We start from the raw sequence: 14,402 nt of genomic DNA, 5'->3' as shown, positions 1-14,402 counted from the left end.
AAAGGGAGAGAACCCCAAGCAGGCTCTGCATAGCATGGAGCCTGATGTGGGGTTTGCTCTCATAGCCCTGAGATCATGACATCTGAGCCAAGTTGGATGCTTAACCGACTGAGCCACCGGGACCTCTAAAGATTCCCTTTTAAGATTTTATTTACTTATTTGATGAGTCACATACTCTATTGACTGAGCCAGCGAGCTTCCCCTAAACTGATTGCTTTTAAAAGGGAGGCAAAAGTGTGTTACATTTTATTAAGATATGGAACTTTGGGCGTTCAGAATTACTTCTATTACTCTATTTCTACTAATATGTGATTTTCTTTAAAAAAAAAAAAATTGAGGGCCAGGCAAAGACATTTTATTTGGACTTCAGTAAAATCAGGGAAACTTCGCTTGGACCCAGTTTTCTCTCTTCTTCTCGTTTATTTATTTATTTATTTAAAAGATTTTATTTATTTGTCAGAGAGAGAGAGTACAAACAGGGGGAATGGAAAGCAGAAGTAGGCTGAGGGAAAAGCAGGCTCCCTGCTGATCAAGGAGCCTAGTGGGGGACTTGATCCCAGGAGTCTGGGATCATGACCTCAGTGGAAGGCGGATGCTTAACTGACTGAGCCGCCCAGGTGTCCCTGGTTTTTATATTTAAAAGAGAAAATACAGCACAGTTTTCCAAACTTCTTTGAGATGGAGAGAGGTGGGCTGTGTGGACAAGCAGTTGAATCCTCAGATTAGTGAATAGAGGAAAAGGTTTTGGATTAACAAGTGATTTACAGAACTGTAAAGATACTCTTGGTTCTCAGTTATTTATAGCTGGAAACTATTACTTGATTTGTACTTTATTGCCAACTAAATAATTTCAAATCAGTGTTGTTTTCTAATAGAAAATATGGTTAGTATGCTTTGTATGGAGCAGAATGTTAAGTAGTAATCTTAATCAAGTATTTATAAGATCATATTCATGTTAGTGAATTTCTAGGAATAACACAGCCTTTTTTCTTCTTTTGTAGCATAAGCAGTACTATAATGGATGTAGACAGCACAATATCCAGTGGGCGTTCAACTCCAGCAATGATGAATGGACAAGGAAGCACTACTTCTTCAAGCAAAAATATTGCCTATAATTGTTGTTGGGACCAGTGCCAGGCTTGCTTCAACTCTAGTCCAGATCTGGCAGATCACATCCGTTCCATACATGTAGATGGTCAGCGAGGAGGGGTTGGTTTTGTCATTTCTTTTTTTCACTCCCTGTTTTCATTAGTTTTATTAATTTATAATTGCTAGTTAGGCTTTTTTTCTCAAAGTAATTTTGGATTGTTTTTACACAGGCTTTATTTTTTCACAACTTTTTTCTTTTATTTCCCACATACTTGATGGAATCAAATAGAGAACATATGTGTTGGATTTTAATTTGCCTTTAGACAAAATTAGACTTTCTAAAATATAGTGGGAAGAAATTCTATTTTCTAAAATATAGTGGTAATATTAGACTTTCTAATATATAGTGGGAATATAATAAACGAATGCCACCTATTCTAAGTTACTGATGTTTTAAGTTGAGGACATTTAGGAGTTGGCACTGTCTAGGATTTCTTTTGTTAGAGTGGTCCTAAATGATCTCTGATGCTGAAATTAACTGGAGAGATTATTGGTACCAGGATTAATATATACAGTTCTGTTAAATGACACCTTGCGTTCGTATTTGTGAATGAGAACTGATCATCTTTTCCCAGGTTTTAACAGAGCTGACTTAGATAGAAATGATTAGTGAGAATTGACCTATTCCCTTTTAGGAATGCATTTAATTGTGTCCGTTTATATAATTTTTATTGGATAGTGAATTAAGAGCTAAATAAATTAGGTGAGTCAAAGTATAATGGATCAAAGTATTATAATGTTCCTTAAAATTTTTTTCAACTTTACTAGGTTTGTCTTGAATAGTTACCACACTTTTAAGTGCATTTTCCAGAAATTAATGCCACATTGTAAGTACAGATAAGCTTTAGGCCACATAATTTCCTATCAACCTGCCACCACTATTGAGATAATACTGATATTAAAATGGTTAAGATCATTATGGTTTAAGAAAGTGGGTAACTATTTCCAAGGTTGCATTGATTGATCTTTTTTTAAAAAAACATGCAACCATATAAGCATGTCTTCAACATTTTAACAGGTGATATTTGTGCGTTGGAATTTCTTTTAAGAAATCTTTGCCTTTGTCACAATATGTTGTAATGTGTCAGCAGTCTTTTGACTACATGTATTTGATAAGTAAAGATTTGTCTTAGTAGATTTGATTTTGATGACAGATGGTATATTAATGAACTTTGCCCATCATATGGTATTTTCACTTTCTAACACAGCCCAGCTCAATGGTTAAGTTACTTTTCTAATAATCTTTTCCCTTCTCTCATATTTCAGATTTTTAGGGTGAACTGTCAACCAAGTTGGTTTCCTAGTTATTACAGAGTTGTCTTTTGTGAGTCAGTGCTTGATGTCACTTGGAATATATCAGTAAGATAGCCTTTTGAGCCATAGCATGATGCTATTTTAGTTACTCAACTTAGCAACTATATATAGGATCATCAGAGTGTAGATTACTGGGCTTCTCTTAGTGGGTGTGGGAGAATTTCACATTTATAATTGTTGGATCCTACATGTTGAGGAGTGGTGTACAGCCTTATGAGAAAGTTTTTTAGCCTTTTAAGGATCTGTAGAAAAAATAGAGGTGCAGACTTTATCATGTAATCACTGCAGGTGTATTTACTTAATTGATATCAAAGAGCTAGGCATGAAGTCTTGGTATTTCTATTAGTATAAACTTGCTGAAATGAATCTCCCCGCCCCCCATGTCATTTCTTGAATGCATATTCATAAATTACTTTATTGTAAGATTGGCTAATTTTAGGATTAATGCTGTTTTGACCACAGAAAGGAGCCCTGATCCTTGAAGGACATTAATTGCTGAACTATAAATGTTAAAGAATCAGAGGAATGGAGAAAATATGTTGAAATCACTTTTTACATACCACTCACTGGTACATAGACTAAGCTTTCAGAATGAAAGTATGAATGAAACTTTGAAATCTATACACAACTATGTAACAGGAAATCTTGATCTGGTTTTGTGCTTAAAATAGAGTGGGTGTCGGTTGGGACTTTTTTTTTTTTTGAATGGCCTCTTTGAAGGGAACTTTAAAAGAGGCGTTAAGTACATTCATATTGTTGTACAACCATCGTCACTATCCATTTCCAGAATTTTTTCAGTATCTCAAAACTGAAATCTGTACCCATTTAACAAGAGCTCCCTAATCCTTTCTTTCCCCAGCAACTAGTAACCACTATTCTACTTTCTGTCTTCATAACTATGGCTGTGCTAGATATCTTATATATATGTAATTCAGCTGATTTTCATGACACAATTTTAGTTTTTTAGATTTCTTATTTCTCTTCTTTCTACCCCAAGTGTTAAACTGTCTTGATGGAACAGAAACAAATGAGGAAAAAATTGGTACCTCTAGAGGATTTTATGCTTCTAATTATTAAGATGAGTTTTATTGGAGCAGTAAGTTAGCAAGATCTAAATACTATATTATTCCTGTTCTTTTTCTCATCCCATTCTAATTGTCACCCTGGGAAAATAAAGCCATTAAGTAACAGCTTAGAAACTTCTTTCCCTCCCTTTAAGCTTTTTATGTTGCTGTGTCACATGATTGTAATGATATTTGGAGGCTGAAATTGGGTAGAGTTTAGCTTTTCCTGATCTTTTCATATATCAAAGTGAGTATATTCTATTTCAAAAGTTTAACTAACCCTTTAAATACCAAATTATGAATGTAACTTTTATTTATTTATTTTTTTAAGATTATTTATTTGGTGGTGGGGGCACGGGGAGCAGGAGAGAGAGTCTTAGACTGTGCTGAGCACAGAGCCCGACCAGGGCCTCAATCTCAAAACCCTGAGATCACTACCTGAGCCAAAACCAAGAGTCGGATACCTAACTTACTGAGCCCTTCAAGCACCCCAAATGTACCTTTTCATAAGAACACTTAAAGTGTGTGTGGGGGGAAGAACGCTTAAAAGTGTTTGTTCCTATTTAACATACAAAAACAAAGAAGCAAAGGAAAAAACACCCTTTTTTTCTTAGGGATAGTAGAATTGTGTTCTTGGGTCCATACTTCTATGCATGACTGGATTTCAAAGACTAGACTGAGCTATTTTACTAACCAGTATTCCTAATTCCAGTGTCCTCTTAATATCCACTGAAGTCTTAGTATGGGGGAAACTTCATCTTGTAGGATTTCAGTGGTTCATTAACATCCATTAGTGTTCTGTTCTTTCTGTTTTAACTGTTTCTCACTTTAAAAGAGTTGCCAGAAAGAAATCTGTTTGTTTCTTGATGTAGGAGTTATTTTACATGTGTCATTTGATTAAGTTCATGTTTGTATATGTTCTTGGGTATTTGAGGGCAGAGGGCCCAAGGGAGATTTGGGGGGGAGGGATGATATTCAAAAACTTGAATAAGGTCATTTACCTCTGTATGCTATGTAAAAATGACATTTATAGACACTCATGGTTAAATTGGAATGCCCTAGGAAGTGAAATCATTAGGAGGTCACTTTGAGTTTTGATTGCCTATCTGGTATCTTCAAACAACATGAAATTGGTCATATATTTTGTAATAAAGGAGAAATACTTAATTCTTATAATTTGAGTGTTCTATTAAACATTATTGTCCTCTGTTTTATTAAATATCTTTTAACGGAGAAAATTGAAAATGTTCATTTAGTGTAGCTAAAAATAATGGGATACAAAATTATAGCTGTCATTTTAGTTCTTGGAAGAGCAAACTGATTTGAGACAAAATAATTATATATAAAAATACCTTATTTCTCTTCTTTTTTTTCACATCTTATAAAAGAGTAAGCTGTTTTTTTTTTTTTCTCAGAAATATTAAAGTTTAAGGGATCCATGAAATCATCCAACCCCTTCCTGACTTTATTTTTTATTTTTTTTTTTTAAAGATTTTTATTTATTTATTTGACAGAGAGAGAAATCACAAGTAGGTGGAGAGTCAGGCAGAGAGAGAGAGAGAAGCAGGCTCCCGCTGAGCAAAGAGCCCGATGCGGGGCTCGATCCCAGGACACTGAGATCATGACCTGAGCCGAAGGCAGCGGCTTAATCCACTGAGCCACCCAGGCGCCCCCCCTTCCTGACTTTAGATGGTATATCTTGTGCTTTATATAAAATCTTCGGTATCATCTTACTGCAAAAGGAATCTAATTCCTTGGTAAACCATCCCCTTTCCCCACCCCTGCATATAAATTATATTGCCTACTGGCTCTGATTTTTTTTTTTAAAGATTTTATTTATTTATTTGACAGACAGAGATCACAAGTAGGCAGAAAGGCCGGTAGAAAGAGAGAGAGGAGGAAGCAGGCTCTCCGCGGAGCGGACAGCCCGATGTGGGGCTCGATCCCAGGACCCTGGGATCATGACCTGAGCCGAAGGCAGAGGCTTTAACCCACTGAGCCACCCAGGCGCCCCTGATTTTTTTTTTTTTTTAAAGATTTTATTTATTTGTCAGAGCGAGCGAGAGCGAGCACAGGCAGACAGAGTGGAAGGCAGAGGCAGAGGGAGAAGCAGGCTCCCTGCGGAGCAAGGAGCCCGATGTGGGACTCGATCCCAGGACGCTGGGATCATGACCTGAGCCGAAGGCAGCTGCTTAACCAACTGAGCCACCCATGGCTCTGATTTTAAATTTACCTTACTACTAACTGAATTTTCCTTATGCATACTTGGATACAATGAAATGTGCCAGAATCTTTTTTACAGTAGATTTTACAATTAAAGAAGATTTTGTTGAATTCATTTGTACACTTCCAGGCGTGAAATGTTAGTGGCCAGATAGGATTAAGGGCATGTATCTTTATACTGTCATACAAGCTGTCAAAGGTGTAAGCCATGAGTAGTCAGAAAAATACTCTGGTATGTTGGGTTAAAGCAAGTGATGAAAGTGAAGGAGATTTATACTACCCTAGGTTCCCAGGTTTGTACCATTCTTTTTCATTTGGGGCATTTTGAAGGAGTTCCCTTAAGGTAAAATTGACCTATTCTGACAGTAAAGGAAGGTTTTCCACAGGACTTCTCAGCAGAAAGCCCAGACCTCTCTGTAACATTGAAATTTTAGACCTCTGTATCTTTGAGCTAGGTCATTATAAATTTGAAGATTCTTTGGTAGTCCAGGAATATTTTTTTATTAACTGTGTGGTGTTTCTTTTCTTTTCTTTCTTTTTTATTTAAGATAGTCTGGCAGAAAAATTTGGTGGCAGTTATTTTGAGAAAGGACTGCCAGTGTCTAATATAAACCCATTTTTTTCTGTTAAATAGTCCTTCTGAGAATATATAATATATAATCTTGCATTTTCATTGTATTTTGGAGTAGCAAATGTGTGCTCATAGTGTTGGATGGAAAAGGAAATAGAGGTTTAGTTAACTTTTCTTCTAACATTATATTGCTGCAAAGTGTGAAAGCTCTAAGTAGAATTCAGGTCATTTACTTTTGTGCTGTTTCTATTTTTTAAAAGATTTTACTTATATATTTAAGAGAGGGAGAGAGAGTGCACGGTGGGGTGGGGGGAGCAGAGGGAGAAGGAGAGAGAATCTCAAGCATACTCCATGCTGAGCACAGAGCCTGACACCCACTCTGCATCCCCACCCCCCCACCCCCGCCGCAGCTTAATCTCACCACCCTGAAATCATGACCTGAGCCAAAATCAAGAATCAGACGCTTAACCAGCTTCCCTATTTCTGTTGAATCTAATAATAAACTTTATATAAGTCTATCATGAGAGACTACACTATGAACATCTGTGCCTCAGCATTCTGTTAATATAGCTAGATCTTAATTCATTTTAAGATGGTATAGAGGAACTATGACAGTTTTTATTCTTGAATAATTTCTTTTACATTTGAATTGGATTCCTGTGGCGTTTGGTTCATTTTACAATGAGAAAGTTTCTAAAAATGGGGTATGAAAACATTTTTCAAATACTGTGCATCTAAAAACTCTCAAGTTTGAAGAAAGACCCTTTTGTCAGATTTTTAAACTCTTTTTTACCAAAGTTTCTTACTAACATAGGTTAGGGAAAGAAATTCAGCTTTTCAACAGTTTTGTGTTTTTTATGGACCCTTGGTGTGGAGTTCTGGTACCTTTTTAGTTGTGCAACTTTAGTGCTTCCTCTTCCCCTACCCCCACCCCCGGGAATTATTTTCCAAATATTTCACCGTATTATATTTAAGCATAGTTAGCTTTGGTCTCTTTACACTTACTTCATTTCCTGTAAAATTCATTAGGTTGAAGGTTATGGTTTTTCTTTGAATCTAAAGGTGTTGCTCTAACAATGTTAATAGACATTATTCCATCTAGAGTCTAGACCATACCTACTCATAGTGAAGGCTATTATCTAGTGGAAGTACAGTCTGCTATTGTCTCCATATTTATGTTTATTACTATGAACAGAAATTAGAAGTCACATTGTTGTTGCTCTCAGATGTAGTGGTTGGCTAATGTTAGGTAGGGGCAGTGTTTAAGTATTTACCTTAGTTGTTTGAGAGTAACTCAGCACAGAGGTTACTTAAGAGTTAAGACAGCAGAATTCTTCACTGTTATAAAAATTACTGCATAAATGATGTTAATTTTGTTACCAGGTACTTGCTTTAAGGCTTTTTTCATTATGTGGTATGACTTGTGAGAGAATTTTAAACCAACCTCAGATTCCTGTTTATTGCTTGAATTGAATATTTAAGACTTAGAATTACAGTAGTCTTGAGTCAGGAAATGGATAGATGGCCCTGGTCATCTGCATGTCATTATTAAACATTAATGAATTAATTTCCACAACATAAATACATGTAGTTTCAAGAAATTTTTTCTTTTTTTCACATATATTTAAAAAAGTAGCTTTTAATTGTGGGAACTTCAGGAATCATTTTATAAACATACACTACGGTCAGGTATTTGAAGTATGAAGGAGGAAATGTTATGATTTCTATATCTGTTCAACTGAAAGAAATTAGCCAGTCTCTACAGGAGTCAGGATATGTGATAACAGTCATGTCAAAGAGCAAAAGCATATTGCTTTGTTAGACCTATCTGTTATAAAAAAGGTTTTGGTTTTCAGTAAAAATTCAGTTATTTTAGACTGTTGATTTTTTTAGGCTTAAAAAAAAAGTTTATTTGATGATTGTTTCTTCAGTTCTGTATGTAAATTTAGTCTGTTCTACATGCAGTAAAGTCTTCAAAGTGTCACTCTATTTATAATTGCTCTTACCTTAGAAAAGAGCAGAGCCTATTATTCTTTGAAGGTTATGATTATAGTGGATTCATACTTTTACTGATGTTGGGGGACAGTTTTCAGTGTTCATTTTGATGGAAATAAAATGTTAGAAAACGGATATCTCATCAATAGGAAGATGATAAAGATTAGATTGTTAGCTGTTAGATTAATACTTTCCAAACCTAGTTACACTCAGTTATATGAATCCAAGATTATGGATCTATCATGATAGAGCAGTTTATGCCCATTGCTTTGCAACTGAATTAATTTAACATTTTATATTAGATTTTGCTTCATAAGATAATTGGAAATAATTTTTAATGAATAGAGTGATGTAAAAATGAGTACTAGTATGGATGTAAGAATAAGGAATCAAGAGCAGAAAATTTAATTTGGTAATTACTCATTTTTTGAAGTTCATCTTCAAAAATTAATATTTGATTATTTTGATTTATTTTATTGTTTCTTTATACTCTTATATTTTCCTGATGTTTATAATTAATACATGCTTGTTCCCTCATGTAGTAAATATTAAAAATAATGGTGTGTAGTCCTGATTCCTTAGGGATATATTGTTAATATTTTGTATATTTCCTTCTCAATGACACTTTGGAATTGGTTTGTCAGTCCCCAACGAAGGAATTGCATAGCAGCCTTACGGGGGAGAAAAGGGTTAAAACCATGCCCCTCATACTGGAAGTTCAGAAGTTTAAGCATTTTGCTTGATTCATACATTAATAGCTCTTTTTTGTCAGTTAAATACTTGCAATGTGTTCATTTGAATTTACAAGGAATAAAACTGTTGAAATAAGTGATGAAAATTATTATGGCTCTTCTTTTAACAGGTATTTGTTTGCTTATGGAAAGGTTGTAAAGTATATAACACTCCGTCAACCAGTCAGAGTTGGTTACAGAGGCATATGCTGACGCACAGTGGAGACAAACCTTTCAAGGTAAGTAAGCATATGTGAGTTGTTTTAACTTTTAGTTAATGTATTTCTTAATAGGCATACTTTCGCCTTTCTTCTTCTTCTTTTTTTTTTTTTTTTAAAGATTTTATTTATTTATTCGACAGAGAGAGATCACAAGTAGGCAGAGAGGCAGGCAGAGAGAGAGGAAGGGAAGGGAAGCAAGGCTCCCGGCTGAGCAGAGAGCCCGACGCGGAACTCGATCCCAGGACCCTGAGATCATGACCCGAGCCGAAGGCAGCGGCTTAACCCACTGAGCCACCCAGGCACCCCTACTTTCGCCCTTCTTAAAATGTTTAAAAGAAACACTTGTGTAGACATTCCCGTGGATACATGGAATTTAAAAAATAGATGGAAATAAAAAGAATTTAATCCAATTCTTAAAATTTGGAGAACAACAAAAAAAAGAAACTGAGTTTAGGGTCTTCAAAATACCTAGTGAGCATACCAGTTTGAATACCTGTCTTTAAAATTGATGGCTTTTAATACCTTGTGCTGTGTGTCTTCTCACTGCCATAGTTTTAGTCTTTTTATCGATTATTATACAAAAAAGTGAAATTGTACAACATTTGAAGGGTTTGATTGTTTTCACTCACTTTTGAGGTCATATTACTGAGCTTTTTTGTAAATTACTGTGTCAACTAGATGTATTTTGAGAAATTGTATGAAGAGCTAGTGTCTATAAGAATCACTTTTCTGGGGCGCCTGGGTGGCTCAGTGGGTTAAGCCGCTGCCTTCGGCTCAGGTCATGATCTCAGGGTCCTGGGATCGAGTCCCGCATCGGGCTCTCTGCTCAGCGGGGAGTCTGCTTCCTCCTCTCTCTCTGCCTGCCTCTCTGCCTACTTGTGATTTCTCTCTGTCGAATAAATAAATAAAATCTTAAAAAAAAAAAAAAAAAAGAATCACTTTTCTGTTTATCTTCATTAAAAGCTAAAATCTTTTTTTATATCATAGAGGTAGAAGTTTGTGTTTAGAGAAGTTTAACAGTTAAACTCATAATCTATTTGCATGCAACTATTGTGTCAGAAACTTCCCTTGGGTTTCATTAGAGAAGGAGGTAATTCTTGTGGAACTGCTTTTTAAAAATATTCCCCCTTTTTGGAAAGACAGTCTTTAACAAGTTAAAAAAAATAATAGCTTACATTGAGAAATATTGCCCCCTTTTTTCTTGTTCCTTCTTCAAGTATGCATCACTATTGACTAGTCTAGTGAATTCTTCTAGTATTTCTTCATGAAAGTATAAGCAGGCAAATATGTAGTTTCATTCTCCTTTCTTAAACATAATCCAGTAAACTCTATACTGTCTGCCTTATTTTTTAATTTTTAATTTTAATTTTTTAAAAAGATTTTTATTTATTTACTTGACAGACAGAGATCACAAGTAGGCAGAGAGGCAGGCAGACAGAGAGGAAGGGAAGCAGGCTCCCTGCTGAGCAGAGAGCTCAATGCAGGGCTCCATCCCAGGGCGTGAGCAGAAGGCAGAGGCTTTAACCTATTGAACCACCCAGGTGTCCCTGCTTTATTTTTTAAAATATAAATATTTTTATATTTTTATAAAATATAAATGAGCTTTTTATTTTATTTTATTTTATTTTAAAGATTTTATTTATTTGTGAGAGAGGGAGTAGAGGGAAAGGGAGAAGCAGACTCCCCGCTGAGCAGGCACTCAGATGCAGGGCTCAGTCCCATGACCCCAGGATCATGACCTGAGCCAAAGGCAGAGCCACCAAGGTGCCCCTGAGCTTTTCATTTTAAAGCAGTTCTAGATTTACAGTATTATTACAAAGATTACAGAGCTCCCTTGTACCCTATACCAAGTTTGCCCACTGTTAATATCTTTATTGCATATATGTGTACCTTTTTTTTTTTTAACTTATTTTATGCTAGAGAGCTTTCTATATTCATAGAGAATGTTCTTTCAGTTTATTTACTAAACTGAACCTAGACGCTTGGGTTATTTCTAGTCTTTGGCTATTTTAAATAGTGTTGCAGTGATAAATCTGACTGTAATGCCATATCATTATTAGAGCATCTGCCTTCTCAGTAGCCTTGCTAAGAAGGTGTTGTCAAACTTCTGGAATTTTGCCAGTCTAATACATGAGAAATTTCATCCTAATGGTAGTTTATTTGTTTTTCGTTCATTATGAGGAAATTTGGGGATCTTATGTTTAATAATTTTGGGTTTCTTTTTCTTTTAAATCTCATTTCTTTTTAAAATTTCTTTCTCTTTGTTATTTTATTTATATTTAGAAAGCTATGTGCCCAGTGTGGGCCTTGAACTCATGATACTGAGGTCAAGATTTGCATGCTCTATTGACTGAGCCAGCTAGGCATCCCTCTTTATTCTTTTTTAAATAAATGGTCTCACTGAGCTTTGTGTTGGCATGAGGATTTTAATGTAACTTTAACGCCGTAGTCTTTCCTGTGGTCATACTTTAGATCCTTGCCCTGGTAGGTACTAGAAGTGTATGATCTGGGACAGTTTTTATTTTTATTTATCTTTATTTATTTATTTTTAAGATTTATTTATCTATCTATTTGATGGACAGAGATCACAAGTAGGCAGAGAGGCAGGTAGATAGAGAAGAGGAAGCACTGGGACAGTTTTTAAATAACTTCCCATCTAAGATGTAGCTGGTAAGAATTGTTACCTCCTAGTGCTGTACAGTATGTATCCAGTAAATGTAAGCTTATTGTTGTGAAAGTAAGAATCATTTCCTTTCTCATTGTGTGTATTTTCATATATTTTTCTTTAGGGCAGCAATCCTTCTGGTTGATTATGATGTGCAGATTCATTTCAAAGCCTCTCAGATGCATTTTTCTCCCAAATCCTCCTTTTAGAAACTATAGATGATTGCCATTGGAGAAGGGGAAACATTTTCTTTAAAAGACAGAAGTTAAGGGAATGATTGAATGAGGCGTTGTTTTCTAAGTCATAGGAATCATTTTATTTATTGATTGATTTGCTTTAAAAAAAAAAAAAAAGATCTTATTTATTTATTTGTCAGAGAATGTCCAAAAGCGGGGGGGCAGCAAGTAGAGGGAGAAGCAGGCTCCTCATGGAGCAAGGAGCCCAGTGTGGAACTCCATCACAGAACCCTGGCATCATGACCTGAGCTGAAGGCAGACACTTAACCAGCTAAGCCACCCAGGTGCCCCTCCTAATGGGATCTTTGGAAGAATAGTTTTTAATTTCAGTGAAATCTAATTTACCAACTTTTTTTTTTTTTTTTAAATAGTTAGTGCTCTTTGTATTCTGTTGTAAGAAATTTTGGCCTACCCTTAGTAAATGAAGATGAGGGTTGGGTGCCTGGGTGGCTCAGTTGGTTAAGTGTCTGCCTTCAGCTCAGATCATGATCCAGGGTCCCTGGATTGAGTCTCATACCTGGCTTCCTGCTTAGTAGGGAGCCTGCTTCTCCCTGTCCCTCTGCCCCTCCCCTTGCTTGTACTTTCTCTCTCTTTTTCAAATAAGTAAAATCTTAAATAAAAGATGAGGGTCTTATAGAAAAGCTAGGAATTTTGTCTTACGGTTGTAGAGAAACCATTTCTAGGCATTTATTTATTTATTTATAAAAGATTTTATTTATTTATTTGTCAGAGAGAGCGCGAGTGAGAGCACAGGCAGACAGAGTGGAAGGAAGAGGCAGAGAGAGAAGCAGGCTCCCTGCGGAGCAAGGAGCCCGATGTGGGACTCGATGTGGGACTCGATCCCTGGACGCTGGGATCATGACCTGAGCCGAAGGCAGCTGCTTAACCAACTGAGCCACCCAGGCGTCCCTAGGCTTATATTTAGATACAGTTTATGTACTTTAAGGTTTACCAAGTGTACAATTCAGTAGTTTTTTAGTGTATTCGTAGTGTCCTGCAACTGTCACCACTATTTACTTACAGAATTAGTGCTTTTGAGAGAAAGAAAAAGGCATAAAAGAAATGAATGGATGATTTAGGGAGTAGCATTTCTTTTTTCTTTAGAGATTTACTTATTTGAGAGAGAGCAATAGCGTGTGGGGAGGAGGGGCAGAGGAGAGAGGAGAGAGAGAGTCTCAAGCAGTCTCCCCACTGAACATGGAGTACTCCCCAGGGAGATCATGACCGGAGCCAAAATCAATATAAGTATTGGTGATTTTGATAAGTATTGCCTGACCTGAGCAGAAGTTAAGATTCAGAGGCTTTAACCAACTGAGCCACCCAGGTGCCCTTAATTAGTCTTTTCTTCTTTCTTTCTTTCTTTTTCTTCTTCTTTTTTTTTTTTTAAAGATTTTATTTATTCATTTCACAGAGAAAGACAGCGAGAGAGGGAGCACAAGCAGGGGGAGTGGGAGAGGGAGTAGCAGGCACTCCACTGAGCAGGGGCCCTGATGGCAGGGCTCAATCCCAGGACCTGATATCATGACCCGACCCGAAGGCAGATACTTAACCATTGAGCCACCCAGGTGTCCCTAATGAGTCCTTTCTTGATGGGTTTTTTTGGTCCAGTTATCCCAATATAAAGAACAATGTACTCAATGAACATGTTTTCATAAACTGCTTTGGGGAGCTAATGGAAATTCCTAGAAGCTATTTCACTAGTTCAAAGAGTAGATTTACAGGCTTGCTTTTGATAGGTATTATTAAATCCCTCTCCAGAAAACGTGGTGTTTCTCCAGTCTTCCTGAAGCTTGGCAATAATTACTTACACTAATAATTGGCATTGTTTTATCTTTGCCCATTTGCCAAGCACATTTTTTTGATTACTAGCAAGATTTGAATATCTTTACATGTTCTGGCTATTGGTATTTTTTTCTCTAAATTTATTATTTGGTTGATTTTCCCTTTCTTCTATTGGATTTTTTTTTCCCCCCTGAATTATATAAACCTTAATATTAAGGGTACATATTTCCTGCATGTAATAGATACTTTGTCTGGCTTGTCATTTCTCATAAACTTTTGTTTGTTCTGCCATCAAGAAGTTTCTGTGTAGTGATATTACCATATATTTCTACATATATACATGTAGACATGTGCAGTGTAAACATAATGTAAATATATATTTTTTATGAATATATTTATATATTTGCATTACTCTTTTTCCTGTATTTTTGTTTCTTAAAATATTTTATTT

General features: G+C 36.0%; 1 protein-coding gene across 1 annotated transcript in view; it reads left to right on the top strand.

The window, feature by feature from the left end:
- AEBP2 (AE binding protein 2) overlaps window positions 1–14,402 on the top strand; it is a 64,306-nt gene that overhangs the window by 24,122 nt on the left and 25,782 nt on the right. Inside the window, exons 2-3 of the mRNA XM_004755734.3 lie at window positions 1,002–1,209; window positions 9,179–9,286. Of these exons, the coding sequence (XP_004755791.1) occupies window positions 1,002–1,209; window positions 9,179–9,286 (316 nt within the window). The remainder of the gene's footprint in view (window positions 1–1,001; window positions 1,210–9,178; window positions 9,287–14,402) is intronic.

Source organism: Mustela putorius, unplaced genomic scaffold, assembly GCF_011764305.1.
Source record: "Mustela putorius furo isolate JIRA1106 unplaced genomic scaffold, ASM1176430v1.1 tig00537227_pilon_pilon_pilon, whole genome shotgun sequence".
NCBI classification, from domain to species: Eukaryota; Metazoa; Chordata; class Mammalia; order Carnivora; family Mustelidae; genus Mustela; species Mustela putorius.
Note: the sequence above shows the minus strand (reverse complement) of the source record. Positions and strands in the feature narration are given on the sequence as shown.